The sequence below is a fragment of the Stegostoma tigrinum genome, chromosome 11, assembly GCF_030684315.1.
Source record: "Stegostoma tigrinum isolate sSteTig4 chromosome 11, sSteTig4.hap1, whole genome shotgun sequence".
Lineage (NCBI taxonomy): Eukaryota > Metazoa > Chordata > Chondrichthyes > Orectolobiformes > Stegostomatidae > Stegostoma > Stegostoma tigrinum.
In genome coordinates this window covers 30,790,464-30,809,065 of record NC_081364.1, presented here as the reverse complement: position 1 = coordinate 30,809,065, position 18,602 = coordinate 30,790,464, and the positions used below count along the sequence as shown (strand labels likewise).

Genomic DNA, 18,602 nt, shown 5'->3' with positions numbered 1-18,602 from the left:
GCCATGGGTTTGGAAGGTGCCATTTAAAGAGCATTAGTGAATTTCTGCAATGCATCTTGTAGATAGTACACAGTGCTACCACTGACCATTGGTGGCACACGGAGTGCATGCTTGTGGATGTGGTGCCAATCAAATGGGCAGCTTTGTCCTGGATGATGTCAAGCTTCTTGAATGTTGTTGGAGCTGCAACAATCCAGGCAGGTAGGGAGTATTCTTGCTGGGCCATCAGAGGATATCAAGCCATCAGGCCCTGCCAACCTTATCTATGGTTGCTACCCAGATCATTGCACTCTCAGGCATCTGGAGGGGTGCCCAGTAGTGAAGGAAGAAGGCAAATGGCCTACTGCATCCACCTCCAGCTTAGGCCATGCAGTATCAATCTCACTTTTGTCTCTGACACCTTTCCCACTTGGTCTTATCCACCCCTTCTTGATATTAATAATACTCTGTGCAGCTTACTTACTTGCCCACTCCTTCTCCCCACCTGCATCAAAAGTTACAGGTGCACCACAAACTTCCATCACCCTTCATACCTGCCTTTCTCTCATTCCAGGAGGTTAACAGCCCACAGTAGGGCAGAAAGGCTCAAACCAGGTGATGAACTTCCAGACTTTCAGCTCCACACCCCTGTTGTGTAGTGCATTCTGACTCTGGCGACCCTGGGTGGCTGACTGACTGTGTCCAAAACCCTGGACTGGTATTAGGGACTGTCCTTGACTTACAATGGAAACGTTGATGGAAGGCTATCTCTCGTGACAATTTCAGACTGCTGACAACAATGACAAGTTCCCTGCATACGTGCCTGTGTTAAATCGCAAGGCAAAACAGAAATACTTTGAGCCTGGTGCCTCTGGCTAAGGGGGCAGAGTGCCAAAAGGCTTGACAAAGTAAGGCAGGGATGCTGTTAACATCCAAGTAAGCTCAGAGTGAGTGAGCGCTAAGAGAACAAGCATGATGACCTGAATATGCCTCCCTGAGTGCACAGTGTCCGTGCTGTTGCCTTACAATAACAATTGCCAGTGTAGCCTAAGATGCAGCATTGAATCACAGAAACATTCTCTAAGTCAATTGGAGATATGCCATGAAGGTTCTTACAGGTTAGCACATGTCATTTGCCAATGTCTGTGCATGTGTTATACATGGGGCTAGTGTCCATGGAGTGTGCTCTGAGATGTTGGTGCCAGTTATCCAACATGAAGATGCTTTGAAACTAGCAGTGAACTGAAATTACCAGGCACCTGCTCTGTGTTAACATATGAAAATTCTGAATAAGGTGTCTACGTTTGGTAAGATATGAAGATGAATATTAATGCAATTTTTTTCTTCTTATTTATGACACCTGTCATGAAGTTATGTGCTGTAGTAAGGCGATTTATAAAACTTTTCACTTTTTTTGTGAAAATACATGTGACAATAAATTGCTATGCTGTTCTGTTCTATTCTATTCACTGCTGCCTAGCGACAAAACTGATCTCACCACTTGGCAAATGCCTTGAAGATATAGTTTTACATGGTCTCTGTACAGATAACAGGCCAGGATTAATGTTCATGTTATTCAAGGCACTTGTAAGCATGCAGGCTTCACCTCATTAGAATATCAGATGGAGAAATCTGCCTTTCTGCTGTGAACATAAATTAAAATTGTCAGGTGAAGAGCCAAACTGTAACAGCTGTCACTGAGAACATTAGAACATGGAGAATACTGGTTTTAAATCTCATACTTAATTATTTCTATTGCTGACTGCTGAACGTTTTGTCCTTTTTTTTTGCTGGGGGAGATCTAAATACTCAAATTCATTAACAACATCTGAAGAATAGTAAATTATATTTTGTATTTTCTAGCTGAACACCTAGCCAATGTCTGTTTCAAACTAGTTTCAAGTAACCAAAGTATACTTCTAAGTTCTCTTCCAGTTTTGAGTTTAGATTTGTGAAATACCGCATGTCTAAATCTAGGCATTTCACTTCCAAATTTTTGCACTTGAATGCTTGATTTTCCTTGTCACTAAATGGTTTATATCTCTCCTGGCTTTTGCTTGCAATGCTGTAGTGAAATATTCAAATAAGCAGTGCAGACAATCAAATGCAAGATTTTGAAATTCTATTACTGAGTTATTTCACAAGATCTTTGCAGCAGTCAGCTGAACATTGTGCCTCAGGAATGGTGTCATTATTTGCTTGAAATTGTGGAATTAGAAATAAAATGATAGGTTGGAGCATTTAAAGTGAATATTGGCTTGCGTGAAAATCATGACAATAGACGAAAGAATTCCAAAGGTTTTGAAGAGAAGTAATGGATCAACAACTGTGGAGGCTAACAGTGTCCCAACCCCATTAAAAATGCAGAGAATGTCAGTACTAGAAATAATGGGCAGAATTGACCCAGTTTCATTTGAATTATTTTTTTGAGTGATATTTTTAGCACCCAGTCCTCCATGGCTCACTGTGACGATCCTCAAACAATCTTCTACTTCTATTAATTCATTAATTAATTGAGCATGTGGACTGCAGCAGTTCAAGGAGGCAGCTTGCCATTACTTTCTCAAAGACATTTAGGAACAGGCAATAAATGCAGCCAGCGATGCCCGGGTCCCACAAAAGAATAATAAAAAAATGCAATGGAGCCCTTAAGCGTCCTTCTCGTGGGATTCCCTGGTTGGAGAGGTGGTTATAGTCTCCACTGCTGGGACTTAGAGTGGCTTTCACATCACTGACATGATATTTAAAGGCCAGCTGCACACTGCTTCAGGTGCTGCAAACCATCTAAATGGCCCTACACATTGAGCTGCTCAACTGATCTCAAACACATTGCTCAGAAAACGAAGCTGGCTTCCCGCTTCGCAAACGGGAACTTGAAGGTTCAGGGAACAAGACCTTGGCAGCCTAACTGACAATGCTTGACCTTCAGTGGTGCCAGAAATCCAGGAAGGACCTGGGCAGTGCAGAATACAAATGGGATGCCATATAGGCATTGAGTGCAGATAATGAGAGGCTACAGAGAACATCATTAGAAAATTCTCTTTAGCTCACAGAGCAAACCCCTCCACCAAATTCCCTAGAATTTACACTCAGCCATTTTTGATAAAAATCAGCCCTCAGTCTTCTGAATTCCCAGAAATGTGTTACTAGAAACATGCTTAAACAGTTGAATTGTGAACTGTTCATTTATTTCTAAGATGAAAAGGAGTTGGCACCAAAGAGTAAATTAGCATTTCTAACTCAATGCATGTGTTTCATGTTGCAATGGGGGAAGAGACCAAGTAGAGCCATTTTTTGGGATCAGGTTACAGGCTTTGCAAAAAATCAATAAATGCCATGAACAGACATCAGTTCTGTATGATTTACTGAGAGACAATGCAGCTGAATATGGGAAGATGTCAGCCTCTGGTTGAATATATGAATCCTGTAATCCTTCATGTCTTCTGTTAGAGCTGTTCTGGCATGGTTGCAGGAGGAAAAATAATTAGAACAGGCTTTACTGCTAATGGCTGATATAAGAATCTTTCTGAAACTGGGAAGTGCCTGGAGTGGGTGGTTTGAAGTTACTATTAAATGAAATAGGAGAATGGGTCCCCATCAGAAGGTACCACAACTGTAGACAATCTGCTAAAAAAAGGACTATAATCTTGTAGGGGAACAATAGGTGATGAGCATAAAAGAAAAATGTTCTTCTCTGTAATTTGAAGTGTAACTTCCTTACAAAAAGGAAACAGCATTTGGTCAATAGTGCTTTTCAACATTTGTTACAGTAAAAGTTTCAAAATGTGAAATCTTGATGTGATATTCTTTCAGCTTACAACTGAAAGTTCAAATTTCTTTTTTAAAACATTGTTGGTCTCCATGGAGATTGTAATAAATGGCAAATCTTGGAATAGTGACGGATGAGGAAAGATTTCAGACACAGAGCAATGAACGGGCACCGTAGAAATCAGTCATGAGAGGAAGATGGATTATTTGAAATATGAGACATAAAAGGAGCGACTTGAGCATAAGGGAAAGGGGAATGGATTGGGTTGCTCTCTTTAACTGTTAAGTATGGGTGGCATTACTCTTCATGTCTAATTATCCTCTATCCGTCACACTTAAATGATCCAGTAAAACTTGTCATTAGGCCAGTTAACCTTTACCATTCATGGTTTTGGTCAGAGATCAACTGGGACTATTTTGTGGCATTTTTAATGAATTTGTATGATGGATGGGATAGCATTGGACATTTAATACAGGTCCAGCAAATTACATAACAGTAGTTTATGTTCCAACATTTTTCGTTATGGAATGATACTTGAATATTGAACATTAACCAAAAAAAGTTTGTTTACTCTTTTAGTCATCATTTTCAGTTTATCAGCATTTATCTCAAATCATATTTGCTGCTTTCAATCCAGTTTGAACAAAATTTCAGACTACATTTTACAGATAAATCTTTTGCTGGTATAAAATGTCATCCTACCAACCTTGACTTTATACTGATGTACCACCAGCAGATTCACTGGGACAAATCCATCCTTGAACTGAAGCCAGCCTCAGTCTTTGATCTATATTTCATATTTAAATGCCAGTGTGATGACTTGATGCAATCACACTGCTGTCATTGTATATCTCCTTGACCTCTATATTTACATTGTTATGAAACATATTTATAGCTAATCATTATATTCTTATTTATAGAGATAACCTTTTGTTGTTTTAATCTCTTTGGATAGGGTGCCAGCATAAATCTGAAATAATGGAAATGCTTTCTTTTTCAAGATAAATGTCAGATTATAATGATTGTATGAATGTATACCTGGCTGTGCCTGTGTTTAAATATAAAGTATACAAAGAAAATTATTTGCGTTTCTTGGGAAAGTGTATGGTTTAGAAGGGGTGGATGCTAGGAAGTTGTTTCCGTTAGGCGGGGAGACTAGGACCCGTGGGCACAGCCTTAAAATTAGAGGAGGTAAATTTAAAACTGAAATGAGACAACATTTCTTCAGCCAGAGAGTGGTGGGCTTGTGGAATTCATTGGCGGAGAGTGCAGTAGAGGCTGGGACGTTGGATGCCTTCAAGGCAGACATCAACAAATTCTTGATCTCAAAAGGAATCAAGGGCTATGGGGGGAGTGCAGGGAAGTGGTGTTGAAATACCCATCAGCCATGATTTAAATGGCAGAGTGGACTTGATGGGCCGAATGGCCTTACTTCCACTCCTATGTCTTATGGTCATATGGCCTTATGGACATCAGAATTACTTGTGCCATGTCAAAAATTATGCAACAACATGATATAGAAGGACAGACATATTCCATACAACTGGCATTTCATTCAATGGCACAAATAAATCATTTTCTTACCTAAAGAATAAAACAAATTCTACTTTATACCACAGCAACTGTAACTTCTTAATGTGACTTGTTACTTTATCTTCCGTAGCTTATTTAAAGTATACCATAAATGCAAAAGTGTAAAGAAAGGGTACGATATATACAGGGACTAATTCTAAATGATCTTTCTTATCTAAAAGCTGCATAAAACTCTTTGAAGAATCACTTTGCTACTAAGAATTCATAGGGTGCCTATTGCAATGGCTTTTATATGACAATGATAATTTAGAAAAGATATGTGATGGGTGAAGGGACAATTTACTAGAATGGTTCTAGGGATGAGAAATTTTCGTTACGTACAATGTCAGATAGCTGGGAGCAGAGTTTCAGAGGTTTTTGACAAAGATGTTATTTAATTCCTGGAACTTGATTGTTTTCTTAATGCAGTAGGTTGAGGAATCAACTTTTGAAAATTATGTGATGAAAGAGGATTTAATTAATGATCTTGTTATAAAACAAAACTTCAGGGAAATTTTAACATGGTGGAATTTTCCATTAGGTTTGTATATAATGTTGCACAATCCAAAACTAGGGCTGAAAACCCAAACAAAGGTAATTATTAGTTCTATGATAACAAGGTGTAGAGCTGGATGAACACAGCAGGCCAAGCAGCATCAGAGGAGCAGGAAGGGTGACATTTCGGGTCTGGACCCTTCTTCTACACCTTGTTGCCTCAGATTCTCCAGCATCAGCAGTTTCTACTGTCTCTAATTATTAGTTCTGGTTAGTTTGTACCACTTATCCAAGGGAAAGATATTAGCGTTTGGGGCAGTCAGAGAAGGTTCACTAGTTTGATTCTGGATAGGAAGGTATTTTGTTATGAGAGTTTGAGTAGACTGGGTTTCTACTCATTTGGTGTTTAGAAGAATGAGAAGAGATCTTACTGAAACATGTAAGATTCTTAGGAGGCTCGGCATAGTAGATGCAGACTGATTGTTTCTTCTAGTGGGAGATTCTAGGCATATTCTCAGGTAAGGAGCTGCCCACTTAACACAGAAATGTGGAGGAATTTCTTATCTCAAAGAGTAGTGAACCTGTGGCTTTCTTTACCTCAGAAGCTATGGAGGGTGGGTCATTAAGTGTATTCAGGGCTGAGATAGATAGATAAATTTTTAATCAGTGAGGGGTTAAGGAAGGGAAATAGAGTTGATGATTGTCAGATCAACGCTGACTTAATTGAAAAGCCTACTTGCCTCATATGTATTATGATCCGATGAGAGATGAGTTGGTGGTATAGATTGGAAAAGTCCATTTAAACATACAACAGGCAATGGTTAGTATTGAAATAAATAGTACATTGTTTACATTAAGCATACACTCAAAGAACAAAGAAAAAAGAACAAAGAAAATTACAGCAAAGGAACAGGCCCTTCAGCCCTCCAAGCCTGCGCCGATCGAGATCCTCTGTCTAATCTGTCATCTATTTTCTAACGGTCTGTGTCCATTTTGCTCCCTGCCCATCCATGTACCTGTCCAAATATATCTTAAAAGATGCTAACGTGTCTGTGTCTATCACCTCTGCCGGCAACGCATTCCAGGCACCCACCACCCTCTGTGTAAAGAACTTTCCACGCATATCTCCCTGAAACTTTCCTCCTCTCACTTTGAACTCATGACCCCTAGTAATTGAGTCCCCCACTCTGGGAAAAAGCTTTTTGCTATCCACCCTGTCTATACCCCTCATGATTTTGTAGGGGTTAAGACTTCGTTAAGACCTTTAAGGCACTCCTTTAAGACATAAAAACCCAAAAGGAAAAGTATATCAACTGTGGTCAACAAAGGAAATTAAAGATTGTATTAGATAAAATGAATGGCTTATAAAATTACTAAAAATATAACAAGTCCGGGTTTTGGAGGCATTTTAGCCTTCAGTGAATATGAATCTTGAAATTGATTAAAAAAAAGAGAGATCAAATATGTATATGAACTAGCAAGTCACATAAAAATGGGCTCTAAACATTGCTACAAGTGTGTGACAGGAAAAAAAATCAAAGACAAATGTGCATTCATTACAGACAGGGGAATTTATAATGGGAATTAAGAAAATAGTTTAAACATGAACAAAAAACCTGAATTCTAGAGGAGAAGTAAGAGTCAGCATTTCATATCAAGACTGCATTTGACCAAATATGGTATCAAAAAGCTCTAGCAAAACTAAAGTCAACAGGAATCGGTGCAAGACAATCCACTGGTTGAAGTTATATTTAACACATAGGAAGATGGTTGTGGATGTTGGAGGTTAGTCATCTCAGCTCCAGAACATTTTTACACAGGTTCCTTGGGGTAATGTTATCAGCCCAATTTTCTCTGTCTGCTTCATCAATGAACTCACTTCCAACACAAGGTCAGAAGCAAGCATACTTGTTGATGATTGCACAATGTTCAGCACCACTCGTGACTGCTCAGGTATTTAAGCAGTCCGTGCCCAAATGAAACTAGACCTGGACAACTTACAGCCCTGGGCTGATTAGTGAGAAGTAAGGTTCAAACTACACAAGTGCTAGGCAATGATAATCTATAACATGACAAAATTTAACAATCATCCCTTTGCCTTCAGAGATAGTAAGAACTGATGATGCCAGAGTCAGAGATAATGCAGTGTGTTAACAAATTCCACCTTGGAAGCCGACAACCTAATGGTCACAATCTGGACTTTATTCGCTTCAAAATCTCCTCACCCCAGGCCTCATCACATGACCAACCCTCTCTCTCATCCCTGCCTCCTTGACCTGTTCATTTTCTTTTCCACCTATCTGTTCCTCCCACCTCACTAACCAAACCCCACCATTGCCTACCTGCACTCACTATCACCATCCCACCTGCCTTCCCCAGCCCTCTCCCTTCTCTCTCTGTTTATTTCAGAGCACCTACCTCTCCCCCATTTCTGAATAAGGGTCCCGACCTGAAATGTCAGCTTTCCTCCTCACCTAATGCTGCCTGGCCTGCTACAGGGAAGCAATGACCTAATGGTATTAATGCTGGACTGTTAACCCAGAGACACAGATAATGTTCTGGGGACCTGGTTTCGAATCCTGCAATGGCAGATGGTGGAACTTGAATACAATAAATATCTGAAATTGACAGTCCATTGATGACCATGTATCCATTGTCGATTGTTGAAAAACACATCTGGTTCACTAATGTCCTTTAGGGAAGGAAACTGCCATCCTTACCTGGTCTGGCCAACATGTGATTCCAGACCCACAGCAATGTGGTTGACTCTCAATTGCTCTATGGGAAATTAGGGATGGGCAATAAATGCTGTCAGTGATCCCCTCATCCCATGAATGAATGAAAAGAAATAAAAGCTCCACACTGTGATATCCCTTTACCTTCAATGTGACATTACCATTGCAGAATTCCCCATTATCAACATCATGGTGTTACCATACACCAGGTCAGAAACTAGAAACCCCGCAGGGAAAACTCACCTCCTGACACTCCATAACCCGTTCACCATCAAGAAGGCAGAGTCAGGAGTCTGATGGAATGCTCCCCACTTGTTGCGATTACAGCAACTCCAACAACATTGAACCTTAACAACATCTAGGCTAAAGCAGCTCACTGGATCAGCAACATATCCTTAAATATCCATGACACAATGTAGCAGTGTACACCATCTACAAAATGCACTGCAGGAATTTGTAAAGGCTTCTGACACAGCACTTTCCAAAGCCAATGCTAATATCATCTAGAGGGACAGGGGCAGCAGATACATGGGAACACCACCACCTGCAGGTGCCCCTCAAAGCCACTCACCATCCTGACTTGGAAATTATATGGTCATTTCTTCTGTGCTAGGTCAAAATCTTTCCATAATAGCATTGTGGGTTTATCTACAGGTAATAGATTGCAGTGGTTCAGGAAGGAAGCTTACCATCACCTGTTCAAGGCCAATAAATATTGGCCCGGCCAGCAAAGCCCACATCTCCTGAATGAATTCAAAGAAAGGAACTTCCAAAATGCTTAAAGGAATAGATAAGCTAACTGCAGGAAGGATGTTTCCCATGTCTATGGGCTCTACAACCAAGAAAGGGGCATTTTCAGTGAAAGGGACAAACCAATTAGCACTGAAATAAGAAGGAATTTCTTCGCAAAGAGGATAGTGAACCTTTGGATCTCTTTACCTCAGAAAGCTGTGGAAAATGTATTGAAAAACAGAAGTCAGTAGATTTCAGATTACTGATGACTTTAAAGGGTATGGGATACTGTGGTAAAACAAAATTGTGGTAGATCATCCATGATATAGCTGAATAACAGAAGAAGTTTGAGGGCTTTACTGGCTTAATCTTCTTCTTATGCTCCAATGATTCAGACAGGGTTAGTTGAGGAAGCTGGATAACGAAAGACCGCTTCCATTTGGGTTGAGATTTTGGGCAAGAGGTGCAGGGGACATGTAGGAAGTATTTTTTAATGGAGTGACTGATAATGACCTGGAATTCCTTCCTACAGGGATGATAAATGATTTCTAAAGGGCATTAGTTGTGCGCTTGAAGGAAGTATACTTCTGGGGTTATAGGGAATGAAGTGGGAAAATGTGACTGATTTATTGTTCTGCAAAGAGCTGGCAAGTAATCAAATGGACTCTTTCTGTGTCATAATAACTCTACAATATTACTGTGTAACAGCACATGTGCAAAGATTTACAGAGTGATAAACTATTGAAGAATCAGCCAGCAATTTGGCCACATGCCCTTTCCCTATAGTCAATTCAAATGCAAGTGGTAATGGCTGTACGTCAGTTAGTTAACATCTTTATTTGGAAGTGAAATTGCACAGGAAATTTAGAAGCCAGGTCTCATCTGAATATAACAAAGGTATTGTTCTCTGACAGCACGCTCTATACTTGTTTTGTTGAACATTGGACTTCTGCTCAAACAACAACACAATTTACAGACTCCAAGTAAAACAATGTCAGAATCCTAACACCAAATTACAGCTTTCACACAGAAGGGAACACAATCACAAGTTGTAATTGGCAAACAGCCAGTAAAACTCCATGTTACAGAAATCATAATCATATTTATTCTGTCACCTTTGGGCACAGTTAGGAAAGTTAGAATTTTAGAACAAGACCAAAAGGAGACAGTAGCATCCTTCAATATATTTGCCTTCTATAATTATATTTGCTTTATTCACTTCATACAGTCATTGGAAGCTTATAGGTAAGTGTCTGGAGTCTGAAGTAATTAGAATAGAAATTAACCTACATGATTAGTATAACACAGGAGACTGTGAACTGAATATCTATTAAGGCAGTTGTGAGAAACAAAATAAATTGCCATTGCAGAGTATGGGTCAAAACATATCATAAATAAATAGGAAACGGCTGATAGATGTTCCTAGTAATTAAGTAAGAGAAATGATAAGTTACATAGCAAAATAACCGACTTAATTGATTAAAGTTTAAATATATTTTAGAAAAACATTGTTAATAAAATACAGTAAATTTGAAATGCATAAAAAGAGATTGCAAAATGAACAACAAATGCCACCCTCAAGCCCTTATGCAATAAAGCAATTACTAACCTGTACTAAATGGAATGGAATAGACAAAAGTGCCTGGAAGTTGTTCTGCTGATTTCCTGTACCACAGTGGGAAATGATCTGCTGTGAAAATACTTTCCCTATCGTTGGCAGTCAAGAAATCTCTTGAAACAGAGGAAAAAATATGGTTATCTTATTTGTTTGATGTGGTTTAATATTGTTTAAAAAAACTAGATGCAATGATTTTACTGCCTTTAAATCACAATTACAACTGCTTCCCCTCCCAAAACTTGTTGCATAAAACAGTGACAATTTGGTCTGCAATATATAAATTAAATAATTGTTTTCATTAGCTAGTTATAATTTCAATTATTAATCTTTGAAGCATCCTTAAAAATTTTAGTTCAGCTGAAAATTTATCAGAACATGGAAAATAGGTATTCCCAGTTCCCAGTTCTGCACACATATAAAGGTTATAATACAATGGATTTTGCAATCAGCGCTGAAGGAATGGCACACACAGTTTATTGCAGTTACAGTTGCCCATAGTAATTTCCTGGACTTTTGAATGGTAACATGTAGTTATTTGGCACACACTATAGGGATTTAGGGCTTTAATGAACAGGTTAGGCAACACCTTGTCTCTTCAACAAATTAGATTGAAGGTTTATCATTGAGCCAGACAGAGTCTAAATCAGAAAGTGTAAATTAGAATAAAAAAGATAGAAAGGAAAAGTAATTTAGCATTTTATCCATCTACAATAACAATGAAATTCTGATGGAAGGCAATGACACACTTACAAATATTAATTTTCAGTTCCAGAGGATTGTTAGACAATAATTAAGATTTATCATTCCATTTGAAGTTCAGTTACATTTGAATAGACATGGTCTAACATATTCCGATATGTTTCATGGACTTCTAGTGGATACAACAAATTCATAGCATATGTATTCACATGTATTTCAATTTTTGATCTCCAAGTAAAATTTAGAATAAAACTTGTGGAAGACCAGTGTAAATTAGACAGCGATTTCCAGACTTCAACATTTAACTGCAAACAAGTAGATGCCTGAAGTGTTGATCTGAATGAGGAAATTAAAACTACTGACAGAAGAAAACAATTGGACAAATTTAAGGAGCAGAATTTGACAAATCCTGAGGACCTAATGGCCCATGCCTTAAAGTTCAACTAATGATAATTAAAGTAATAGTGGATATATTGCACATAGTTTTCCTGACTCTCTAAGATTCTTGAATAGCCCCAGGGATTTGAATGCGAGCAGATGTACTACCACTATTGAGACTTGGCAGATTTTCTCAACATATACAACCAAATTTCATCTCATCTGATTCTTACAGTGCATCTTTCCTGGAAGAACTTGTCACTGGCATACCTCGTCCTGGTTCCATCTTAAAAGGCAGATGTGCAGCTGGACAACCACTGTCAACCTACAGCTGCCTTGCACAGTTGCTGATGTTTGCTCCAAACACAGCAGACAAGGGGGGAAATAGCATCACACAATGTGGGCAGTGCCCTGGACTGACTGGTGCACAGAGGATCCTCTTCCCACAGGACCAGCAGAGGAAGCCACGGCACCAGAACATTCCAGTCTGGTCTGAGGCAGTCACTTAGATCAGTGCAATCAGCCATCTGGAGAAATGAACAACACTGTAGGAAGAAGGTCAAAGACCTTCTCTGCTCCACCAGTGTAAATGCCACCATCTTCTCTCTGGGAGCACACAGCCACTCTGTCTCTGCTACTGAACCCACCTCCACCAAGGGTCACGCTTTACCACTTCTTCCTCACTCACTCTGACCCACCCCAAATCCAAAACTCAGACATGCCTTCCGTGCTGCCTACTCACTCACTCAGGACATTTAAGATGGCACAGTGGCTCAGTGGTTAGCACTGCTGCCTCACAGGGCCAGGGATCTGGGTTTGATTCCAGCCTCCAGCGACCGTCTGTTTGGAGTTTGCACATTCTCCCCGTGTCTGTATGGGTTTCTTCTGGGTTCCCTGGTTTCCTCCCAGTTTAAAGATGTGCAAGGTAGGTGGATTAGCCATGCTAAATTGCCCATAGCTTTCACAGATGTTTAAATTAGGTGGGTTAGACATGGGGAAATGCAAGGGTAGGGACTGGGCTCGGTTTAGATTCTCTTCGGAGGGGTGGTGTGAACTTGTTGGGCCGAATGGCCATTCCACACTGTAGGGATTCTGTGACACGTTATCAACTGCACTAAAGGTGATAGGTGTGTGAACCACTTTTATCTTCCTTAATAATTGCCTCTTTCTCATTGTAGGAGAAAAACAGACCACAATAGGGCAGAAAGAGTCAAGACAATAGTGGGCTGACAGGCATTTGGTTCCTCACCCTTATGTGCAGAACATTCTGTCTGACTGCCCCAAATGGCTGACTGACACTGTCCAAGCCCCTGGACTTGGCGTGAAGACTGCTCTTGACTTATTGTCCTGGGACCCACATCCCACCCACCCCGATCAACGGCTCCCTTGACTTTATTGAGGATCGGTGACAACAATGACAAGCTTCCTAGTTTTGTGTCTGCGCTAAGTAGCATAGCAATACAACAGTGCAGTGAGCCTGGTCCTGGTATTGCTGGTTGAGGAGACAATGTACAAAAATGTAAAAGAAGGCAAGATGAGGCAAGGCAAGGCAATGTAAGGTATGGATGCTGTGAACATCCAGGTAGGCTCAGAGAGAGTGAGCACTAAGAAAGCAAGCAAAGAACTCAGAGATGCAACCTGGACCAGTCCACAAGCTGTGCGTGTGTCGGTGAATGCACAGTGTCTTTGGAGCTGTTTTACGATAACAACTGCTGGTGCAGCATTGAATTACAGAAGCATTTGTATGTCAGTTGGTGATCTGCCATGAGGGTCTCAGAGGTTGGCACATGTCGCATGCCAAAATGTCTGTGCATTTTTTTGTGCATGTGTTTAGAGTCCATGGAGCGTGCTCTGAGAATTTGGGCCCTGTTACACAACACGAGGATGCTTTGAAGCAAGCAGCGAGCTGAAGTTACAAGGTGCAAGCCCTGACATACATGTCAAGATTTCTTATTGCCTTTCTTTTTCAGCACACCAATTAAGATAGGACGCTATTAAGATACATAGAAATATTAATAACGTGAGTTGTAGCTTTAATAATTAACATGCTATAATTGACCTTAACTGGCAACTCATCCCTGCCAAGTGAGAAATTTGCCCTGCCACTCAGCAGATGTACAAAAGATACTGTGAATTGCTTCCAATGTTGAGATAGACCCTGACCAATTTCTCGTGATTGTTCCAAAAATCTCACTGTAGCCACGTTGTTCAGCCCCTTTGTAATTTTGTCCATTGTAATTTCAGACACAAGTATTTACTACCTAACAGTCACTTGTTCAATGCTTTCTGTATTCTGTAATGCAATAGTTACTCATGAGAATATTGTATGAGTTTGCACCCCATCCCCATTCTCGTCTTATGGCTAGAAGTTCCAACAACACCTTTCTAGTTTATTGGTTAGGAATACCATCTTCCACTTTTTACTGAATCAACCAATCCCTCTCCATGCAACTTTTTAACAGTAATGTAATTCACTAAAGTGACATGTACCAATTTCAGAACATATTAAGAAGTGGTTAAAGCAGTTATCAGTGTACAGCACAGTGTAATTCTGCCAATTGTTCGGAAATCTCAGACATAGTCTTCCTTCAAAGAATCTTTAATTTTAGGTCCAATACAAAAAAAAATCAAATACCAAAAATGTTATTGCAGACATGTGACCACATTGGGGGTATTAAAATGTTTTGGACACCTCCAATGAGTCTTCTAATACTGTCATTGCAACCTGCAAGGTTAGGAGCCATGAATGATAACCTTCAAAGTTGTGGACATTATACTTACAGCCTACATCAATTGGGCAGCTCATTTTCATTGGAACTTTTAGCCTGTGCATGTTAGGTTGAGACCAAAGAAAAGATGATTCAGGAGGGTCAGAAACACGCTGCCGTCTGAGCATTTACAGCAATATTTTTGCATGCTTTAAACAAAGTAACCAACACAGTTGATCATTTAATCCTAAAGTGCTACTCTGAAGACTACATAAGATTTGACTTAGAAATGTATTTTCAATTATGACTGAGACAAAACCCCAAGATAACCCTAGTGTTGATTACAGAACTCAATACTAGTGAAATGTGAAGAATCAAGACTCCTTATAACTGTGAAATTTCAGTCAAGTGTATTTTGTTTGGATTCTTAAATCACCATAATCTTTTGTACTTCAGAGTTAATGTTGCTTAGAATAAAAAGGAGTAACATCATCTTTGAAAAACATTCTACAAATCATTTTGTATTTATTTACTGACACAATAAAGGATAGTTGATATTCCACTGTGATGTTATCATATCCTTGTACCAGTGTGGGAGAAAAGATTAATAAAGCTTTTTAGAAAAGTGCAATTTTCACTTGCCACTTGCAAAATTCACTTGTCCTCCCATGCCTGGTTTAGCCACTCCGAAATGATTTCTTCCTCACTAATTACCTGCCTGTGGGGCAACATTGGCGATGCAGTGGCTTTGAAACTTGAAACCTTTTTGACAACAGTGAGGCTCAGTCTTTGCCAGTTGCAGTGCTTTAAGGAGGCTCAGCAGAAGCTGATGAGCAGCATCTCATTTTCCACTTGAGGATCCTGCAGCCTTCTGGACTCACCATCAAGCTCAATAATTTTAGAACCTGAACACCTTCCTCTTTGTCCTTTACCCACCACCCATTGCCTGTCATGGCATGGGCTGCTTTCAGCACAGGCAGTCTATTTTTACCTACTAATGGTCCTTATTATCAGCTATTGTCAGAACTGCAGATGCTGGAGAATCTGAGTTAACAGCGTGTAGAGCTGGCTGAACACAGCAGGCCAACAGGCATCAGAGGAGCAGGAAGGCTGATGTTTCAGGCCTAGATCAATCTCCAGAAATGGGGGAGGGCAAGGGGGGTCTGAAATAAATAGGGAGAGAGGGGGAGGCAGATACAAGATGCATAGAGGAGAAGATAGGTGGAGAGGAAACAGACAGGTTAAAGATGCAGGGATGGAGCCAGTAAAGGGGTGTGTAGGTGGGGAGGTAGGGTGGGGATAGGTCAGTCCACGGAGGATGGACAGTTGAAAGAGGTGGGATGAGGCTCGTGGGCAGGAGTTGGGGGTGGGGCTTGAGGTGGGAGGAGGGGATAGGTGGGAGGAAGAACAGGTTAGGGAGGCGGGGACAAGCTGGGCTGGTTTTAGGATGCAGTGGGGGGAGGGGAGATTTTGAAGCTTGTGAAGTTCTCATTGATACCCTCGGGCTGCAGGGTTCCCGTGTGGAATATGAGGTGCTGCTCCTGCAGCCTTTGGGTGGCATCATTGTGGGACTGCAGGAAGCCCAGAATGGACATGTCATCAAAGGAATGGGAGGGGGGAGTTGAAATGATTCGCGACTGGGAGGTGCTGTTGTTTAGTGTGAACTGAGTGTAGGTTCCGTCCCCAAGCCTCCGCTTGGTTTCCCCGATGTAGAGGAGGCAACAACATGAACAGCGGATGCAGTACACCACATTAGCAGAATGTGCAGGTGAACATCTGCTTGATGTGGAAAGTCTTCTTGGGGCCTGGGATGGGGGTGAGGGGGGAGGTGTAGGGACAAGTGTAAAACTTCCTGCAATTGCAGGGAAAAGTGCCGGGTCTGGAGGGGAGTGTGGAGCGGACAAGGGAGTCCCGGAAAGTGTGGTCACTCCGGAAAGCAGATAAGGGTGGGGAGGAAAAAATGTATTTGGTGGTGGGGTCGGATTGCAGATGGTGGAAGAGTCGGAGGATGATGCTTTGGATCCGGAGATTGGTGGGGTGGCACGTGAGGATGCGGGGGATTCTGAGCTTTTCCTGGTGGAGGGCAGCAAGGTGCTGGGGGGAGGCATCTTGATGTGGCGCCCGGCAGTTGAAGCTCTTAACCCGGGTCCCCCACTAAATATTTCCCCACCATCTCTGATACCTCTCTCTCCTTCCTGGACCTCTCTGGCAAACACCTTGAAACCGATATCCATTTCAAGCCCACTGACTCCCACAGCTACCTAGAATACACCTCCTCCTACACACATTCCTGCAAAAATACCATCTCCTATTGCCAATTCCTTTGCCTCTGCCCCCAAGATGAGGCATTCCACTCCCGTAAATCTCAGATGTCCTCGTTTTACAAGGACAGCAACCTCCCCCGCTCCGTGTCCAAGAATGCCCTCAACTGTGTCTCCCGCATTTCTCGCAACCCATCCCTCATACCCCCTTCCCACAATAACAACCAAAACAGAATCCCCCTCATTGTCACATACCACCCCACCAACCTCTGGATACAACGTATCATCCTCTGACACTTCCGCCATCTACAATCCGATCCCACCACCAAAGACATTTTTCCAACCCCACCCTTATCTTCTTTCCAGAAGGATCACACTCTCCGGGGCCCCCATTGTCTGCTTCACACTCCCCTCCAACCCACCAGACCCGGCACTTTCCCCTGCAACTGCAGGAAGTGCTACACTTGCCCCTACACCTCCTCCCTCACCCCCATCCCAGGCCCCAAGATGACCTTCCACACCAAGCGAATGTTCACCTGCACATCTGCCAACGTGGTATACTGCAGCCACTGTTCTCATTGAGGCCTCCTCTACATTGGGGAAACCAAGTGGAGGCCTGGGGACGGCTTTGCAGAACACCTCCGCTCGGTTCACACAAAACAACAGCACCTCCCAGTCGCGAACCATTTCAACTCCCCCTCCCATTCCTCAGACGACATGTCCATCCTGGGCGTCCTGCAGTGCCACAACGATACCATCCAAAGGTTGCAGCAACAGCACCTCCTATTCCGCTTGGGAGCCCAATGTTATCACTGTGGGCTTCACAAGCTTAAAAATCTCCCCTTGCACAACTGCATCCCAAAACCAGCCCAGCTTGTCCCTGCCTCCCTAATCTGTCCTTCCTCCCACCTCAAGCCCCACTCCCATCTCCTACCTACTAACCTCATCCTGCCCCCTTGACCTGTCCATCCTCTCTGGTCTAACCTATCTCCTCTCTAACTCCCCACCTACACTCCCCTTTACTGGGTCCATCCCCGCATCTTTGACCTGGCTGTCTCCTCTCCACCTATCTTCTCCTCAATCCATCTTCTATCTGCCTCCCCCTCTCTCCCTATTTATTTCAGAACCCCCTTCTGCCCCCCCCCCCATTTCTGAAGAAGTATCTAGGCCTGAACCGTTAGCCTTCCTGCTCCTCTGGTGCCTCTTAGCCTGTGTTCGTCCAGCTCTACACCTTGTTATCTCATTATCAGCTTCTTTTTTTGCCCTTGCATAATATCATTCATCCCTTTATTTGCCTAACTGACATTCTCTCTCTAGGTTCCATCTTTGTCTACTTACTCCTCTCCACCTGTCTCACCCCTGTCATCGGTATATGTATTGTCTTTTCTGAGCTCCTACCAATTCTGAAGTAGGGTCACTGGATTTTAAGCGTTAACTCTCCTGTCTCTCCACTTATGCTGCCAGATGCTGAGTTTCTCCAATAATTTCTGCTTTTGTTTCAGATTTCCAGTATCTGCAGTTTTTTTCTCTGATTTAGTATGAGCTGCATTTGATTTAGAATTGTATAAATACAGTTCAATTGAACAGCCTATTCACCCTGGTATTCCTTATGTTTTGCATTTTAGATTCAAACTGAAATAGATTCAATTCTATTGG

At 41.6% G+C, this 18,602-nt stretch overlaps 1 protein-coding gene across 6 annotated transcripts in view; it reads right to left on the bottom strand.

Annotated features, from left to right (window-relative positions):
- The window catches only part of cacna2d3a (calcium channel, voltage-dependent, alpha 2/delta subunit 3a), an 807,750-nt gene that overhangs the window by 180,932 nt on the left and 608,216 nt on the right, over positions 1 to 18,602 (bottom strand). For all 6 annotated transcript variants that reach the window (XM_059649881.1, XM_048547899.1, XM_048547901.2 and 3 more), the window contains one exon: positions 10,892 to 11,013. In XM_059649881.1, coding sequence (XP_059505864.1) covers positions 10,892 to 11,013 — 122 coding nt within the window. The remainder of the gene's footprint in view (positions 1 to 10,891; positions 11,014 to 18,602) is intronic.